We start from the raw sequence: 18,385 nt of genomic DNA, 5'->3' as shown, positions 1-18,385 counted from the left end.
ATGTACACTGTGCTTGACACGATGGATGAATGTATGGATTGTGATAAGAGCTGTACGAGCCCCAATAAAATGATTTAAAAACAGACACACCAAAAAAAAGAAGAATACATTGAAAGTTTGTGCCTAGTGGCTTATAATGGAAACTGCCGAATTGTTTCATGGATGAACTTGAAGCTGAATGATGAGTACATAGTGCTTCATGTCATTATACAATTTTCTCTACTTCTGTGGGGTCTGAAATGTTTCCGATTGAAAAAAAAATTAAATATGTCTGAAATACAGTCTTCTACTAAAATAATCTGAGAGGAAAAGGTCCCAATGTTTTAAAAGGTTTTTTTTTTTTAGGTTGAATAAATGAAAACTTCAAAATGAATACTAAGGCACCCTTGGTAGCAAGTCCCAGTGCTTGCCATTAAAGACTTAAAGGCTTGATCCAGGAAAAAGTAAGCTGCCCTTTCACCTTCCAAGCTTATTCCAGAACATTTCTGTTCATTCTGTTAGTCACAAGGATTCCATTTTTGTTAATCACCAACTCACTGAAAAGAATGACGGCTTAGTACAGCTATGGGTAATAACGAGCGTTGCTTCAGGTCTCACCTTGAAAGTGAGAACCCAGAGAAGAGTAAACCATAAACCACTGCCAATGGCAGATGATGGCGAGACGGTCCTCACCAAGGTCAGCGCTGGGTGTGCTCCCTGCCAGTCGTGTTGGCTGACGCTCCGAGGCAGCGGGGAAGCCCCCCATCTCCAGAGAAAGCCACGCGCACAGTTTAAGGGTCAGAAAGAACTAAAATGATCCTACCCCAGAAATCATGCTTTCCAGATATTTGGTTCACGAGCTTGAAGGCCGCCCACCCAGTGCGACAAAGCTGCTTCCAGGCGAGGCCAAACCCACACTCCTACGGCTCTGAATCATAGCTCCAAGTTACAGAGCTTCAACGTCGTCAAAAGTACACCCCTGTCAATCCCCTGTAAACTCCCTTGAATTAGTTCCCAATTCTCGTTCTAGTGTTCGTTTTTCAGGAGGATAGCCAGCAGATATTGGGGAAAAGCTGAAAGGAGAGGAGGTGGTGCCATGATTAAGCAGGGTCACTGCCAACCAACCAAAAGACTGCAGCCCAGACCACCCCGCAGGGGTCAGACCTGGCCACCTGCTCCCATTAGGGGACCCTGGTGGGCCAGCTCCACTGTGTGCTAACTGGTCCAGCAGCACCTGACCACCACCTCACGTGCTAGAGGCAAATGCACATAGCACTCTCCAGGGAAAGAGATCCTATCTATGTCTAAACAGAAAAGGGAACTATCTATCAGGGAAAAAAAGAAAAAAGAAACAGAAAAGGGTTGAGTGGAAATCATGCATCAATATAAAGAAAATGGAGTATTTGCACCCATGATAAAGTCTGAAAATGGTTCGCTATTTTAAATGTGCTGATGAAGTAAAGAATGAAACAAAAATGCATTACGATCAAATTCCTGTTGTGTCCTTTTTCTTACCAGTGAAATCAAGTCTTCCATCGTTTGCCGGTTGTTTCTGTGATGAACAGAAAGTTCCGTTACACAATCTTCGTCAAGGTGAATAAACTACAAAAAAAAGATGAACAGATGTACAAATATATTTACTGCTTTGAAACTTTACAACCAGCATCCTCGCGTATCCAACCAAGATGTGAAAAGAGTATGAGTTTGTCAAGCTCTTGGCTAAAATCAACATTCCCCGTACAGTTTTGAAATGTGAGCAGATAATAAGCAGATCAAAAAGATGACCTGCTCCCCAGCCTGCCAGTTCTAGTCAACTGTTAACATTACGTTATGTGGCCAGGGGATACCATACTTCTTCCCGACAGGAAGACCAGGGTCTTACAGTCAAAGGGCAATGTCAAGGCATCCAAAAATCAGTGGCTGCAGAGTGAAGAACATGAAGGACACATGGAAACAATTAGTCCAAAGTACCAATGGACCACACGAACTGAGGTCAGAAGAACTACATGGTGCCCAGCTACCGCTGCTGACCCCTCTGAAATCCCGTCACAAGACACTGGAGAGGGTGGGAGAAAAATCTCAGAATATTAAGAAGAGGAAAGGCTGGCTGGTCTGGTGGAGACGAGGGGCAGCCTGCACCTTTGGTCACTCTTCAGGCTGGAAGCGTAAGCCAAGGCTCACCTTGCAACCAAACAAAAGACAATCCCATAGAGTATGCAAAAGAGGCCTGGTTGCACTGTGGGTTAGGCATTGAGCTGTTAACCTGAGAGGTCAGCAGTTCAAGCCCACCAGCTGCTCCCAGGAGAAAAGATGAGACTATCTGCTTCCATAAAGATGTATAGTCTCAGAAGGCTGATGAGGTGTTGTTTGTTTTGTTTTGTTTTATGTATTTTTTTTATTTAATCATTTGATTGGGGGCTCCTACAACTCTTATCACAATCCATACATGTATCCATTGTGTCACACACATTTGTACATTTGTTGCCATCATCATTCTCAAAACATTTGCTTTCTGCTTGAGCCCTTGGTATCAGCTCCTCGTTTCCCCTCCCTCCCCGCTGAGGTGTTGCTGTTAAGTCAGCGTCCACTCGAGGGCCGTGGGTTTTGGTGCAGGATGGACAATAACACAAGGGAGGTATGCACTCCTTTTAGAATAAACCATATAAAATCAAAAGGGCAGTACCTGCCCTGGGATAAAGCTCAAAGGTAAAAAAGGACAGATGAGGAGGCTGACTGAAACTGGTAAACACCGGGTGGCGGGGGTGGGGGCTGTTCTGCTGTGGGCACTGCACACAGTGCCATGAAGCAAGATGGGTGTGGACTGTTGACTAGAAAGCCAATCGGCTCTCCAAACCTTCACTCAAATCACAATAGAACACTTTAAAAAATACAACTAAAGTGGTTCAGGAAAGCATTCATGATCCTGGGAAGTAGAGAACAAAGGTGGTTGGGCAAATGAGTCAGCTTGCATCTGAAGAGGTGACCGGGGACTTTCTATGTGATTCTTGGGTTTTAAAAATAAAGGGGAAAGACCTACATGAATTTTTGCAATTTGCTTTTCTTAAGTAAATGTCAACCATCTGACTATGATCTTCCTGTGATTTCCTACAATTGGGTTCGGCCCATCTCAACAACATTGTGCTACCCTCCATACCGTAAAGGTCTCTTGTCCTAGCAACAATGAAACACACTCTAGTTCTTAAATGCTCCTCCCACCCCCCCATCATGATCCCAATTCCACCTTACAAATCCGGCTAGACCAGAGGATGTGCACTGGTACATATAGGAACTGGAAACACGGGGAATCCAGGCCAGATGATCCCTTCTGGACCAGTAGTTAGAGTGGCGATACTATGAGGGTGGAGGAAAGGTGGGTAGAAAGGGGGAACCGATTACAAGGATCTACATATAACCTCCTCCCTGGGGTACATATAACAGAAAAGTGGGTGAAGGGAGACGTCGGGTAGTGTAAGACATGACAAAATAATAATAATAATTTATAAATTATCAAGGGTTTATGAGGGAGGGAGGGAGGGAGGGAGAAATGGGGAGGGAGGGGGAAAATGAGGAGCTGATACCAAGGGCTTAAGTGGAGAGCAAATGTTTTGAGAATGATGAGGGCAATGAATGTACAAATGTGCTTGACACAATGGAGAGATATATGTATGGATTGTGAAGAAGAGTTCTATGAGCTCCCAATAAAATGATTTTTTTAAAAAAAAGATCTTCTGTCCAATAGACTGGTGGAAGACGGACTCCAACCTACGGCCTCCTGTCTCTAGGTTCTGTCTAGCTTCTACACCATCCCCGGAGCTCTAGACAGTGCACAGCACAGCACAGCACAGCACGTGCAGGAAGGCACTCGCAAAGCACAGCGAGGAGGAGGAAGATGGGGATGAGAAAGAGGACCATTTCTCTACAAACTCTGCTTCAGGATCTACATTAGCCAAGTATTCCTGAGCCCTGCATAATGAGATCTCACCCAGGAAGAGCCTGACCTAGACCTGAATCTGAAGTTCAGAAGGTCACATGGGCAGAGCAGCAGCAAGGAGGTTGTTTAAAGTACCCCTGTCCGGTGTAAGAATGCCCGGTTCCAATAAGTGAAACTCCGTCTTCTGCTTCCACCCTCGTACACGGGAAACCCAGGAAAGCTGGGATGGTGCGCTTCGTCCTCCGACACCTACGGTCAGGTTCTCATTTCTACTCCCCGCTGACAATTACTTTCCACCCAAAATACTGAATCAAAACCCACATTTTTAACAAGATGTCCTGGTAACTCTGATGGATTCTTATCGTGTACACAAGAACCACCTGGGCATCTTATTAAAATGTACATCCTGACTCAGTTTATCTCAGGGAGAAAAGCACATTTTCAGAGGGTCAAACTGGAATGAACTTGTTTGAAGACCAGGCTTCCCTGTGATCCCAACTCACCGTCTTGTTATATAGCCTGGTACCAGCGGGCCTGACAATTAGGTAGGCCCTGGTTCTGATCGTGAGATCACACGAACCGTGGGTCCTCGCGTCTGTTAGTTCTCCATTCTGTTTCCTCATCTGTAACATGGACTGCCTACGCTCACACCTAACCAGAGTACACCCAAACCAAATCCACAGCCCTTGAGTCAATGCCGACTCAGGGAGGCCTGTAGGACAGGGCGTAGCTGCCCCTGTGGGTTTCTGAGACTGAACCTCTCCGTGGGGGCGGAAGGCCTGTCTTTCTCCTGAAGAGCTAGCTGGTGGTGTCAAACTGCTGACTTTGCAGTTAGCAGCCCAATGCGTAGCCACGACCCCACCAGGTCCTCACAAAATGATCCTGATTCTGCCCTCTCGGGGCATGCCCAAAGAAGTCTTTCACACAAGTGTCTCCAGAAAGTCAGACAGCCTTCTAATAGACAGCCCTTTGCCTCCAGGGTTTCTTTTCTGGTTCCTTCAACCGGTGTGTGTGGTGAATTCGCCTCACTGGTCCTTTAGATCACGCACCCTCGGTTGCCAATGCCCCTCAAAGTGAAATAGTCGGAAACGCACAGGCCAGGGGAGGGTGGCGCAGCCCAGGGCAAGCAATACCGTGACCTTCCCTTCTTCTAGACTCCACGCTCCTCGGACGGGGGCTCCGGCAGGCACCCACCCTCACCGGTTTACAGAGGACACAAGATTGCACACGCTGATACGGGTGGCACGGTCGGCATCCAAAACGCGAAAAAAACGAACTTCCGTGTGTTGCTGCTTTTGACTTTGGCAGCTCTCGAACCGTGGGTTCCTCCTCATCAGACACCTCCTGATTGACAATCATCTTTTCAAGTGAAGGGGGGCGCTCCTGGAGGTTGCCCTCATAGACAGCCCCTCCAAAGAATCTTTCCTCCTTTCTCATAGCCTCCTGCTTACACCTTGATGAGACGAGAGAAGGGAAAAAATCCTACAAAGGGGGTAAAATGAGAGTTGGAAAGGGAGAGACAGCAGGGAGAAGCGAGTATGAGCGACAAGATTACCTAGAAGGACTCTTCATTTAAGATTTAGTCTCTTCCGTCGGACAGTGTAAGATATGACAAAATAATCATCGTTTATAAATTATCAAGGGTTTGTGAGGGAAGAGGAGTGGGGAGGGAGGGGGAAAATGAAGAGCTGATACCAAGGGCTTAAGTAAAAAGCAAATGTTTTGAGAATGATGATGGCAACAAATGTACAAATGTGCTTGACACAATGGATGCACGTATGGATTATAATAAGAATTGGACGAGCCCCTGATAAAATGATTTTTTTTAAAAAAGGTTTAGTCACTTCTATTAACTATGAGACCGTGAACATCGTTTTTGCAGACGGCAGAAGTCCTGCGGTGCAGGGGTCCCAGGGCTCAGCCACTAGGGGGCAGGTTGGCAGTTAGCACCCAGCAGCTGCTCCCCAGGAGAAAGAGGGGGCAATCTGCTCCCCTAGACCAGAGGGTCACTGCAGGCTCACTGTGAGGGGGAGTCAAGTCTGTGGCAACGGGTTTGGGCTGGCAGCATGTCAGGGTGGATGGGCAAGGCACCGATGTCTGAAAAACACGGCTTTGTTCATGCCGGTTCCCCGAGTCCCAAGTCTCAATCCTTTATTCTCAAGAGCTCTGAATTCCCAACCACACATACTCGAGTTAAATGAAGTACAAAAATGCATACCAAAGCTAGCCAATTATTTTGGATTATCCGTGCCTACTACATTTCCTGTTCACTAGGGCAGAAAATGGAACTGACGATAACTTCCCTTTGACACGATCCTTGGGTACAAGACCTGCGTGTGAAAACGGTAGGAGGAAATCATGCATAGAGTGGCAGAACGGCATCGACACCTTAAATATCCAAGTCAATCTGAGTTGTTTTTTTAGGGTCCACTCTTGATGAAACACAACACTGAGAGAGGAAAGCAAATATTTCAAAAGCAGCAGTAATCCCTTACAGCTCTTCTGTACATAACGCGCTTGATCCCTGCAACAGTTCTGTGAGGCGGGAAAAACAGAGGCGTAGCACAGCATGTAAACACACTCGATAAACAGCCAGGCATGACCCAAATGTACAGGAGCTTGTCACTAGATTCCCGTATTTGAGGTAAGAAACCAAGAACTCAGAAGTGTTAATGGGATCGACACAAGACTGCATTTTTCAGTCCTGGCTCAGTGTTTTTTCCAACCACACCACATATCACTCTCCATGACTCTGATCAGTGACCAGACAAGCAGTGCTTGTCACAAAGGTATAGATACACAGGATACATGCTCTGAGCTTGGACTAGTTGATTCATAAGATCATAGATCAAGAGGCAGTTGTGCAAACAGAATAAGGCAGTGGTTCTCAACCGTCCTAATGTCACGACCCTTTAATACAGTTCTTCATGTTGTGGTGACTCCCCAACCATAAAATTAGTTTAGTTGCTACTTCATCACTGTCATTTTGCTACTGTTATGAATTGGGCGACCTCTGTGAAAGGGTCGCTCAACCCCCAAAGAGGTTGCGCCCCACAGGTTGAGAACCGCTGGAATAAGGGAACACCGCATGGTTTAAAAGCAGACAGGGTCTCCTCTCACCATATTCAATATTTATGCAGAGCAAATAATCAGAGGTCCTGGAAGACATGAGGAAGAATGCAGCATCAGGATTGGAGGAAGGCTTATTAACAACTGCAATGTACAGATGATAAAACCTTGCTTGCTGAAAATGAGCATTTGAGGCCCTTGCTGATGAGGAAGACCCAGGATTGCAGCCTTCAGTGTGAATTACAATTCAATGTAAAGGAGACCAGAATCATCCCAACTGGGCCAATAGAGGGCATTATAATACATGGAAACAAGAGTGAAGGTGTCATGGATTTTGTCTTGCTTAAATCCAAAACCAATGCTCAAGGAAGCAGCAGTCAAGAGACCAAAGGACACATTGCATTGGGTAGCTCTGCTGCACAAGACCTCTCCTCTTGCAAGTGTTTAAAAGCAAGGATGTTCCTTGAGGACTAAGTTGTACTTGACCCAAGCCATGGGATTTTCAATTGTCTCATACGCATGTGAAAGTTGGGCATGAAGTAAGGAAGACTGAAGAAGAATCAATGCTTTGGGAGTGTGGCGCTGGTGAAGAATATTGAAAGTACCATGGGCTGCCCAAAGGACAAACAAGTCGGTCTTGGAAGAAGTAAGGCCAGAGTGCTCTTTAGAGGCAAGGATGGCAAGGCTTTGTCTCAGTACTTTTCTGGACATGTTGTCAGGAAAGGCCAGAAGGACACTGTGCTTGGTAGAGAGCCAGAGAAATAGAGGAAGCCCTCACAAGATGGACTGGCACGGTGGCTGCACAATGGGCTCAAACACAGAAACAACTGAGGACGGCGCAGAGCCAGGCTCTGTTTCACTCTCTTGTGCATAGCGTCTCTACGGGTCAGACCCGACTCGATGGCACCTAACAATAACCCCCTGGAAGGAGACTTGGTGGTGGAGCGCATTACGAGTTGGGCTGCTAAGGTTGGTAGTTGGAAGTCACCGGCCGCGCCATGAGCGTTTGGCTCCCTCCAGGAGCCCTTGGTCTGGCTCAGAGTGGGACTACACTTCCTGACAGAGCAAGTTCCTTGATGACTGTGTCTCGGGCCCTTCTTATGTAAAGGAGGGCAAAACCAACTACTTTCCTCAGAGTAGCTGAGCCCTAGTGGCACAGTGGATTAGGCGCCAGGCTCCTAACCGTGAAGTCAGCATTGGAAGCCTCCCGCCGCCCCAAGGGAGACGAACAAGGGCTCCTCCCCACAAAGAGGTGCAGCCTCAGACGCCCACAGGTGCAGTCCCACTCGGTCCTGTACGGTGGCTGTGAGTCAGACTCAACTTGATCGCAGTAAGTTTTGAGCTTCAGATTATCTCCTTCAGGGGTGTGAGGTTTAAATGAGTTCATAAACATAAAGCCTACGGAAAACTCCCTGACTCTAAAAGGCATTATTCTAAGGGTTCTATTTATATTTACTATAGTTAATACAGAGAGCCTTCCTAAAATAGCATATTATTCCATTATAGTAATTACTCAATAAATAGTAGCAATCATTATATTTAAATATGGAGAAAATTGGGCTAGACCGGAGCATGTACACAGGTACAGATGAGCTAAGAGCTCACGGCACACGGGACCCAAGAACAGAAATGGGAGTAGCAATACCAGGAGGGCAGGGGGAAGGTGGGGAGAGGAGGGGAACCGAGCACAATGATGGACACATAATCACATACACACACACCCCGGGGGGGGGGGGGGGGGGGGGGAACAACAGAAACCATGGAGGAAGGGAGACAGCGATTGGTGTAAGATATGAAGATAATAACAATCTATAATTTATCAAGGAGTCACGAGGGTGGGAGTGGGGGAGGGAGGTATAACAAAGGAACTGATACCAAGAGCTCAAATAGAAGTAAATGTTTAGAAAATAATGACAACATATGTACAAATATGCTTGATACAATTGATGTATAGATTGTTCTAAGAGCTGTAAGAGCCCCCAATAAAATGATCTTTGAAAACATAGAAAGCAAGAGAAAATTACATTCTCTTTTGAACACTAAAAGTTTTATATGTTCTACTTTACATTGTGTCCCCATTAAACAAAACAAAACAAAAATGTCATTGAAATCAGACATTCTTCCATTCTTCATTTCGGCATCTGTTCCATTTGCACACAGCGGTAGATCCTGTCCTATTAGTCTCATGGCTGCAAAGTCACGCAAAGCCCTCCCGCACATGGAGAAATGAGGACCCCCAATGGCTGAACGCAGGTATTTGCACCACCTCACCAGGGCACGTCACTGCAACCCAGCCAGCTGCTCCTCCACTCAGACAGCAGCACATGCTGATGCCCGAGGCTACCAGTGTTGCTCGCATGTTGCTGGCCTTAGTCATACCCCCAACTCTACCTGCTCCATACCTGCTAAAGACCCCGTGGGGGCCACAGGGAATATGGGTAAGAGGAATTACAGGCGACGACAGTCACCGTAGCACAAGGAACAGCTGTAGTTCAGGTTGCATGGCTAACATCGTGAGCAAAATTGTGAGAAGGCGCTAGAAGCAAGCATCATTTTCCCAAGATCCTCTACCTGCTAATCATTGCGAACCATACTTTTATGGGGTTGGTTATTCAAGAAAGCAAACACCTCACAACTGTACCGAGTCCATGCTGTGGCATGTCTGAGACATATCTCCCAAACTCTTCTGTTGACTGATGTGCATGCCCTACCGTTACCGAATCCAGGGGAAATGGGAGCATGCCTCTCTGGTAGCTTCACCCTCCTGACTGCCTCAAACAGCTTCCTCTGTTCTCTGCAGGCGAGGAAGTCTAGCCTACAGGGTCAGGAAACAGACTCTGAGGCCAGGCTACCTGGTTTCACACCCTAACTCAATGCCTGTGTGACCTCTCTGTGTTATTTAAACTCTTTATGCCTCAGTTTATCTATAAACCTTGTAGTTTTGTATCAGGTCGATTCCAACACACAGCAACCTTGCAGAGAGAAGATGATAATCGTGCTGATCATGAAGGTCAAGGCCCTCGGATTGGCTCGAGTGAGCATGAGGGCAGAAGAGATGTGGGAAAGTGCCTGCACCCTGCCTGCTGGACCCCACGATCAGAACTAGATGGAGCCTGAAAACATTCAGGAAGGCTCTGACCTGAGACTCTGCATGAGATTCCTGATCAAAGGGGGGCAGGGGATGGGGAATGGAACAGAAGTCCAAATTCTCAGTGGGATCCAGACCTTCTGGAGCCACTGCAGCTGGACAACTCCAGAAGTTGTTGCCGGGAGATCATCTTGAACCTGAAACCTCACACGAAAGCCCGCCCCGCTGCAAGTCTCCTGTGAACCAAACAACATATGAGCTTAATTAGTCCAGTGCACCAGCCTTGGTGGTGTCATGGGTAAGTGTTGGACTGCGATCCTCGTGGTCGGCAGTTCAAAACCACCACCAGCAGCTCCGCGGGAGAAAACCTGGGCTCTCTCCTCCTGTAAGCAGTTAGCATCTCGGAAGCCCCCAGGGATCCTTAAGAGTCAGCACCGACCAACAGCAGTGGTCTGTACGCCTGCCAGTGAGCACTGGGCGCTTTCAGAGATGGATCTTTGTGATCACAGTGACAACAGCTGCTCAAAAAGTTAGATGGCAAGACCATCTAGAAGAGGCTAACGAGAACTTGAAAATGTAAACAGTGTCGCTGAACGATACACGTAGACAGGTATATCCTTGGTTGTGTATATTTTCACGCGTATGATGACATTTTAGAGTGCTTGCGCATCAGGACTTGCCCTCCGGTTTCTTTCGGAATCCGCCCACCATGTCAAGAGGCATGTGGCCCAAATAAAACCAGCACTAACAGCCAGCTGTGGCGTGAAGCTTAGACCACCAGCACCACGAAACCACGGCCACGTGAGGGACTCGAGGCATGGTCAGCACAAGAGCACTGGGCCAATCCAAACTACTGGGACACAAAATGGTAAGCAAATAAAACAATTACGGTTTTAAGCCAGTAAATTTTGGGGGTGGTTTTCAGGCAGCAAGAGTTAACTAATACACAGATGATATACAAATCCTTTGGTAACATTTACAGTTTTATCAAATTTTAAGTTGTCGCTTGTTGATAAAAATCTTTGAAACTTGTATGAGTCCCTAATAAAAGGATTTTTAAAAAGCCTTTGAAACATTAAGATGGGAAAAATTATTAAAATAGTTGTGTAAACTTACATAGCACTTAGGCTTCAAACCAGCTCATTCCAGTCCAATGGCCTCATAAGAGTTTGCCAGTACATCCCAGATGTATTGAATAAGAATCTACAGATTAACAAGATCCCCAGGTGAGGCCTATGTGTGCATAAGAATCGCCTGGGGATCTTATTAAAATGTAGATTATGATTCAATATACCTAGAATGGAAATGCAAATTGTGGGGGGCAGGGCAGAGCAGAGTAGACCAACTAGTTGGAGGCCCTGCAGCACTTCATGTTTTTAAAGTTCTCTTTCCTGACATGGGATCCTCGCTGATCCACATGGTCACAGAACAAGGGCCAGGTCACTATGTTGAAATTGGCATTATGCAAAAATAAAAGGCGAGGTTGTTTGTTTTGTTTTTTTAGACCACCATTTATGGTGTTTTTTTTAATATAATAACAGCAGCTAAGATGTACTGACAGTGATTTTTTTTAAGATAATAACAACAGCTAAGATGTGCTTGTTACTATGACGGGTCCACTTTTGGATCATTCTTCCATGAAGCAGGGGCTTATAGAAGCCAAAGATGGACATAGCTGGCTAGACGGGAGGAGCCAAGGCCTAACCACTTCACATTCCGCCAACAGTGAGTCAGAGCCTCCCTCAGGTCCTATTGGACTGGAAAGTGCCCAAGGTTTGAGGCAGCGTGGGGCCCAGTCTGGCCTTCTCTGAGACAACATTAAGCTTGTACACATTTCTTACGAACACCCTCTCCGGTGCTGCTTTCTCTCCTCTCTTCCCAACCCTCCGCCATTCTCAGCGGCAGGGCCTCAGGCTACCTCTGGCCCAGGGCGGCCTGTGCATACAGCGGCCAGAGCAAAGACCCGCCCCACACGTGGCATCTGGACATGGCACTCTGGCGGGCAAGAATGGGCAAGCAGGGGGAGAGCAGTGTGGCCTAGCTTCCCAAAGGCTCCCCAGAAACCCTCCCTTGAGGAAACCCCACAGCATGGGCCGCCATGCCCCCCACCTCCTTAGTACACAAAATAGTTGGATAGGAGAGTTTTCACCATTATCATATATTCCTATTTTTATAAATGAAAAATGCCAGATAGGTGAGGTTTAGGTGGTGAACAGCTGCCCTCAAACTGTGGGCCTCTGTGGGACAAACCACTTTCAGCTGGGAGCTATCTACATTCTTCCACTGCTGGCACTGGCACCGGTGACTCAGAAGCACTCAAGAGCAGAGGGGTGGCACCTGGTGCTCGCCCGTCGGCGCGGGCACTGCTCCAGCTGAGAGAATGCATCTGTGCTTCTCTTTGCCAGGGACTTAGTTGGTTAAACTTTTGGGGGTTGTATGTTTTGGGGATTTTTTGTTTTATGTTTTTTGTTTTGGGGATACTTTTATGTAAAAGTATCCTTGGTGAAACGAAAGGCATTCATCTGATTAAACCTCAGCCTTTTTAAACCATCTTGGGGACAACACAGGATGTACGCAGAAAGCACGTCTGTACACTGAAATCCGAAGGCTTTCTGGGGAAAGCATTTGTGTGACTGAGTTCTGAGCTGAGTTAGCCTTTTTTTGTTTTTGTTCTCGTTTTCCAAAATACACCATTTTCACTTGAAGGACTACTGGCAGGAAACAATGGTTATTTAGAACTAAATATCTGACAATGAATGCATCACTTTAAGGGAAACAACTGATATTTTTCACCAAGTCATTTGGGCTTTGAGGTTAAAAATGACCAGTGAATAACGTTACCAAAACCACACGAGGAAAAGTGCACAGCAGAACACTGGACTGTAATGACAGCAGATAAAATGATCGGTGCTGCGGCACCAAAGTCCACATGCAACCAGCTGTAAAGAACCCCCACTCAGCAGCTTTTAGTGCACAGTGCAGACTCTGGCAAAGAGTTGGCCTGCTCTGTCCCTGAGGGCTGCTGTGAGTCAGTACCAACTCAACAGCAGTGGGTATCCCCAATTATCTGAAAAGACAAAAAATATCCTGGTCTGACCCCAAGAAAGGTAGGTTTATTGTCCCAACCTGGCCAATGAACACATGTAGGATGAATTGAAGGGCGGAGAAATAAATGGCTCGGCGAGCCTCACCTTTCTTGTCTTTTGCTCTTTGATGATGGGGCCAGTGTGCAGCTGGCTGCCTTAGCTGATTCTCTGCCTCAACTTGCGAGCTACACTACCTGTGGGACACCTAACCCATGCACTATGTCACTGTAATTTGAGGTTCCTTCGAGACCTGCTTTGCCACGCTACTGGAGTATACATAGCTTGCGCTGGGGACTGCCGGATCCTGTCATCTGGCTGACTATTGGTGTCCTGCCTTGCTGTTTGCTGCCTGTGCCCGACAGCCTGACTTGCTCCACAGAGGACTACCCCACGGCCCTCAAGACTTGAAGAACTGCCAGTGTATTAGGTGTCTCATGGAAGTGAGTTGCACTGAGCCATTTGTACTGCTCTCCAGACTAATTAGCTGTTTATTTCGTATGTTGTATATATCTATCTATATAAATATACATAAAGTCATAAGTGTTCTGGCTGTGTTTCTCTAGAGAACCCTGACATACCCCAACCCCCACCCCCCTAAGGAGAAGCACGAAGGGAGTGCAGCAGGGCAGCAAGGGGAGCAAAGCAACGAAGTCCCCGAGGAGTCCTGAAAATAGACGTCAGACCCAGAGGGCAGGGCTCGGCACCTCATCACGTTCGATGGGAAAACAGACGTAAGGGTCAGCAGAAAGACCTGGAACCATTTATAGGCCTCCCCCCGACTTTTTTTCTTCTTCTTTTTCCCCCCATGTCTATCTATATAAGCTAGGCAAGATAAACAATCCAGAGGGGAAAACAACAGGACCGATGGTTCAGAGGAACAGGGGAGGGTGGAGGGGGAGGTGGAGGAGGTAGTAGCAAGGGAAGGGGGAGCCAACAAACCGAGGGACAAGGGAACAATAAGAGATCTAGAATCAATGGTGAGGAGGGTGTAAAATGCCTGGTGGGGTTTGATCAAGTGCAATGTAGCCGAGAGGAATTACTGAGAGCCAAACGAAGGTAGAACATGATGTGGGACAGGACGAAAGTAAAAGGAAATAGAAGAACCAGGAGACAAAAGAAATTTTATAGTGGTATAAATATAGGCATGTATATATGTAAATATATTACTATATAACAATATGGATATAGGTCTATGTACATATAATTATAAGTATCAAGGTAGCAGACAGACATTGGGCCTCTACTCAAGTCTTCCCTCAACGCAAGAACACTTTGTTCTAATAACCTGGCATTCTGTGATGCTCACCATCCAGAAGGCAAATCAGGATCGCTGAAAGCAAAATGGGCACATAAGCAAATGTGGTGAACAAAGCTGATGGTACCCAGCTATCAAAAGATATAGCATCTGGGGTCTTAAAGGCTTGAAGATAAACAAGCGGCCATCTAGCAGGGAAGCAACAAAGCCCATACCAGCCTGTGTGATCATGAAGTGTGGACGGAATCAGGTATCAGGCATCAGGAGACCTAAAACAATCATATCAATGTGAATTAAGTGGGGTTGGAGTGGAGAGCCAAAGCCGATCTCTAGACAATCAGACATCCCCTCACAGAAGGTCACAAGAAAGGGACAAGCCAGCCAGGGTACAGTATGGCACTGAGTAAGCACACAACATTCCTCTATTTCTTTTATGCTCCCCCACCACCACCACCACCACCACACGGAATCCAAGACAGATAAACCTCTCAGGAACAATGAGAGTAGCGATACCATGACAGCAGGGGGAAGGTGGGCAGGAAAAGGGAGAACTGATCTCAATGATCAGGGCATAACTCCCTTGCCCCCAAGGGGGCAGACAACAGAAATGTGGGTGAAGGGAGACAGCGGACAGTGTAAGATATAACAAAATCATAATTTGTAAATTATCAAGGGTTCATGAGGGAGGGGGAGCGAGGAGGGAGAGGAAAAAAGGAGGAGCTGATGCCAGGGGCTTAAGTGGAGAGCAAATGTTTTGAGAATGACGAGGGCAATGAATGTACAAATGTGCTTTACACAATTGATGTATGTATGGATTGTGATTAAGAGTTGTATGAGCCCCTAATAAAATGATTAAAAAAAATTATCAAGGGTTCATGAGGGAGAGGAGAGTGGGGAGGGAGGGGAAAAATGAGGAGCTGCTGATATTAAGGGTTCAAGTAGAAAGCAAATGTTTTGAGAATGATGATGGCAATGAATGTACAAATGTGCTTGACATAATGCATGTATGTATGGATTGTGATAAGAACTGTACGAGCCCCCAATAAAATGATTTTTAAAAAAATACTTCCACCTTAAAAACAAACAAAAAATACTTCCACCTTTTCTAACTACCGTATGTGAGGTTGCAATCTCTTCATAAACTACAAGCAAAATATCCTGTCCTAACAAACCCAAAGCAAAAGAGAGAAGCATTGGGTGTCCAAAACATTAAAGATATTAGCAAAGATGCAAAATAATGCCGTTCTTCTTGCTACCTTTCTATTTCAAAGCTCTGTTCACAAAAATACCTTATTTGATTGTATATGATAGGTTTAGTGCTGTTACTTTTAAATGAATAAATATTAAGAGTATAAAGGGGTCCCGAGATTTAAGTCTGCGAACCACTGCAACCTCATACTTTTATCTGGGAAACAGGCAGAATTGGTCTTATCGTACTTTTTACAAACAAATAGGTTGGGCAGTTTAGGTAACCAGCCCAAGATTCCCCAGCGGTGTTCACAACCCTGACACCATATGAGAAGCACCTGGGGCTTCTAAAAAGCTCCCACTAGTTACTGTGGGACCGCCCCCTCGCCCCAGCTTTTAAAAATATATCCCAGATGATCCTTATGTGCAGGTAGGGTTGAGAAGGAATGCCCTAGGAGAGATTAACATAATGAAGTTTTGCGTCTCCCAAACACCAATCTGGTGAAGTCTACAAAATACATTTTGTTTCATCCACATCACTTGAATTGATCTTGACCTCACATAAACAGCCCACAAAAAATTTAAAGAAAGAAAACTGTATTTGATTCGATTTAATTTTACTCACAGGACTCTTGCTTTGCCATTCCACGGGACAGTTGTAATCCTTCACAACCCACGGGTGGCTCAGGAGATGTTTCACAGAAATCCGCTTCTTGGGGTCCACCTAGTGGCCATGGAGAAGTAGTCAGATGAACACTTCAAGTACAGGGCCCGTGAACGAACACCTTTCCTCCAGAGAACACAAAATACATCAAAATAGATGTAAACTTTATCACCACAAAAATGCTGTTGAAGACCTTAAGATGGCCTTGAAATAAATTATTTTAAAAAGGCAATAGAAGCAAGAAAACTATAGCAACTAACAGGCTTTGAAGATAAATGTTTAACAAACATGAACTTCATTGGTATGGACATTATTCATGAAGTTCAATCTTTTGTATGATGTAATAGTCTTTTGCTGGAAAACCTATTCACGGAAAACCTTCACAAGGTAATATTCGAGCCGCCACAATGCAAGGCATTCATACTGAATATGCAATCTCTACCTCCGATGAGCTTACAATCACACAGAACAAGTTGAAAAGCACACCTTTCGTTTTCCATTTGTAATTTTCAAGTGTGAGGAGAGAAAAATTAATCAACAAAGATTAAGTTTGGGGGGAGTCTACAGGAAAAGGTATGGCGTTTTTCAATCTTATTATGGAGATTCAGTGGCCTGGCCCTACTTAATCAAGGTGGGTGAGCCAGAGGTAAGTTATGAATAAAAGGTGGAGAAGGCTTAATAATGGAAAAAGTGGAAGATTTTTTAATACAAAATAATGTGGGGGGGAAATGCACTAATAAGATACTCGGCGGCCCTTGTAGGGAGCGCAGTGCCGGCGCTGCGCTGGCCGCGAGGGGCCGATAAAAAAAAAAAAAAAAGATACTCATATTTTCAAAGTATTCCCTATCAATCTCATTTGATGCTCGGAATACTACACAGCAGTGAGGCCACTCTCAGAACCCTCCAATGTGAACCAGACCAGGTGGCTTGGCAATTGGTAGAATGGCCACCTAGACTCCAGCTCTCCCATCTTTCAGCCCCAGAGATTCAATTCGTCACACTTAAGTCAGTGGTTCTCAAAGTGTGGGCTTGGGACAAAGAATATTAGCATAACTGTAGTGCTCATTAGAAATGCAAAATTTCAGTCTCACTCCACCCACTCCAGAACCATCGAGTGGAGTCAGATACTGTGGGGGAGGGGAAGTGGGCAGGACAGGGGCAGCGATCTGTTTTAGCAAGTCCATCTAGTGATGCTAACACATACTACAATTTGGAAACCACTTCATTAGATTATGAGACCCACTACATTGTGCGTCAGCTCTTTGGAGAATTTCTTCAGTATCTACTCTACCCCATGAGTGGTGGCGGAAGTAAGAAAATGGAAGAGATCCCGCAACAGCTGGTTGATAGAAAACAGACAATACTCAAGAGAAAAATAAGCAAAACCATGTCAGAAAAGGTAGATGGTAGAGGTTTTCAAAAATGAAAGAAACGATTTGAGTTTGCAGGATAACTAAGGAAGGACTGAGCAGAGGATATTTGGAGAGAGCGCGCCGAGAGAGAGAGCGCGTGCGTGCGTGCGTGCGTGCGTGCGTGCGTGATGTGGTCGCATCGGTTCTGACTTACAGCGACCCAGTGGACAACGGGGCAAAACATCACTCTGTCCTGCGCCATCTGCACAATTGTTCTTATGTTTGAGGCCACTCTTGCAGCCACTGTGTCGACCCATCTCTTTGAGGGTCTTCCTCATTTTCGCTGCCCTTCTCCTTTACCGAGCATGATGTCCTTCTCCAGCGACTGGTCTCTCCTGATGTCCGAAGTTTGTGAGGTGAAGTCTCCCTATCTCCCCTTCTCTGGAGCATTCTGCCAACATAGATCTACTTGGTCTTTTGGCAGTCTGTGATATATTCAAAATTCTTCACCAGTACCAGAATTCAAACGCATCATTTCTTCTTCACATCTTCCCTATTCAATGTCCAACTTTCACATGAAAAACCATGGCTCAGGGCTGGTGCACTTTAGTCCTTAAAGTGTTATCCTTGCTGATCAATACTTTAAAGCAGTGGTTCTCAACCTTCCTCATGCCGCGACCCTTTCATACAGTTCCTCGTGTTGAGGAGACCCCCCCCCCAACCATAACATTATTTCCGCTGCTACTTCATCACTGTCATTTTGCTACTATTAT

At 45.9% G+C, this 18,385-nt stretch overlaps 1 protein-coding gene across 3 annotated transcripts in view; it reads right to left on the bottom strand.

Annotated features, from left to right (window-relative positions):
- The window catches only part of MELK (maternal embryonic leucine zipper kinase), a 94,554-nt gene that overhangs the window by 28,443 nt on the left and 47,726 nt on the right, over positions 1–18,385 (bottom strand). For all 3 annotated transcript variants that reach the window (XM_004711017.3, XM_045296668.1, XM_045296667.1), the window contains 2 exons: positions 16,222–16,320; positions 1,495–1,581 (listed from right to left, as the gene is read on the bottom strand). In XM_004711017.3, the coding sequence (XP_004711074.1) occupies positions 1,495–1,581; positions 16,222–16,320 (186 nt within the window). The remainder of the gene's footprint in view (positions 1–1,494; positions 1,582–16,221; positions 16,321–18,385) is intronic.

Source organism: Echinops telfairi, unplaced genomic scaffold, assembly GCF_000313985.2.
Source record: "Echinops telfairi isolate 266 unplaced genomic scaffold, ASM31398v2 ScPeMD7_7410;HRSCAF=8448, whole genome shotgun sequence".
NCBI lineage: Eukaryota > Metazoa > Chordata > Mammalia > Afrosoricida > Tenrecidae > Echinops > Echinops telfairi.
Note: the sequence above shows the minus strand (reverse complement) of the source record. Positions and strands in the feature narration are given on the sequence as shown.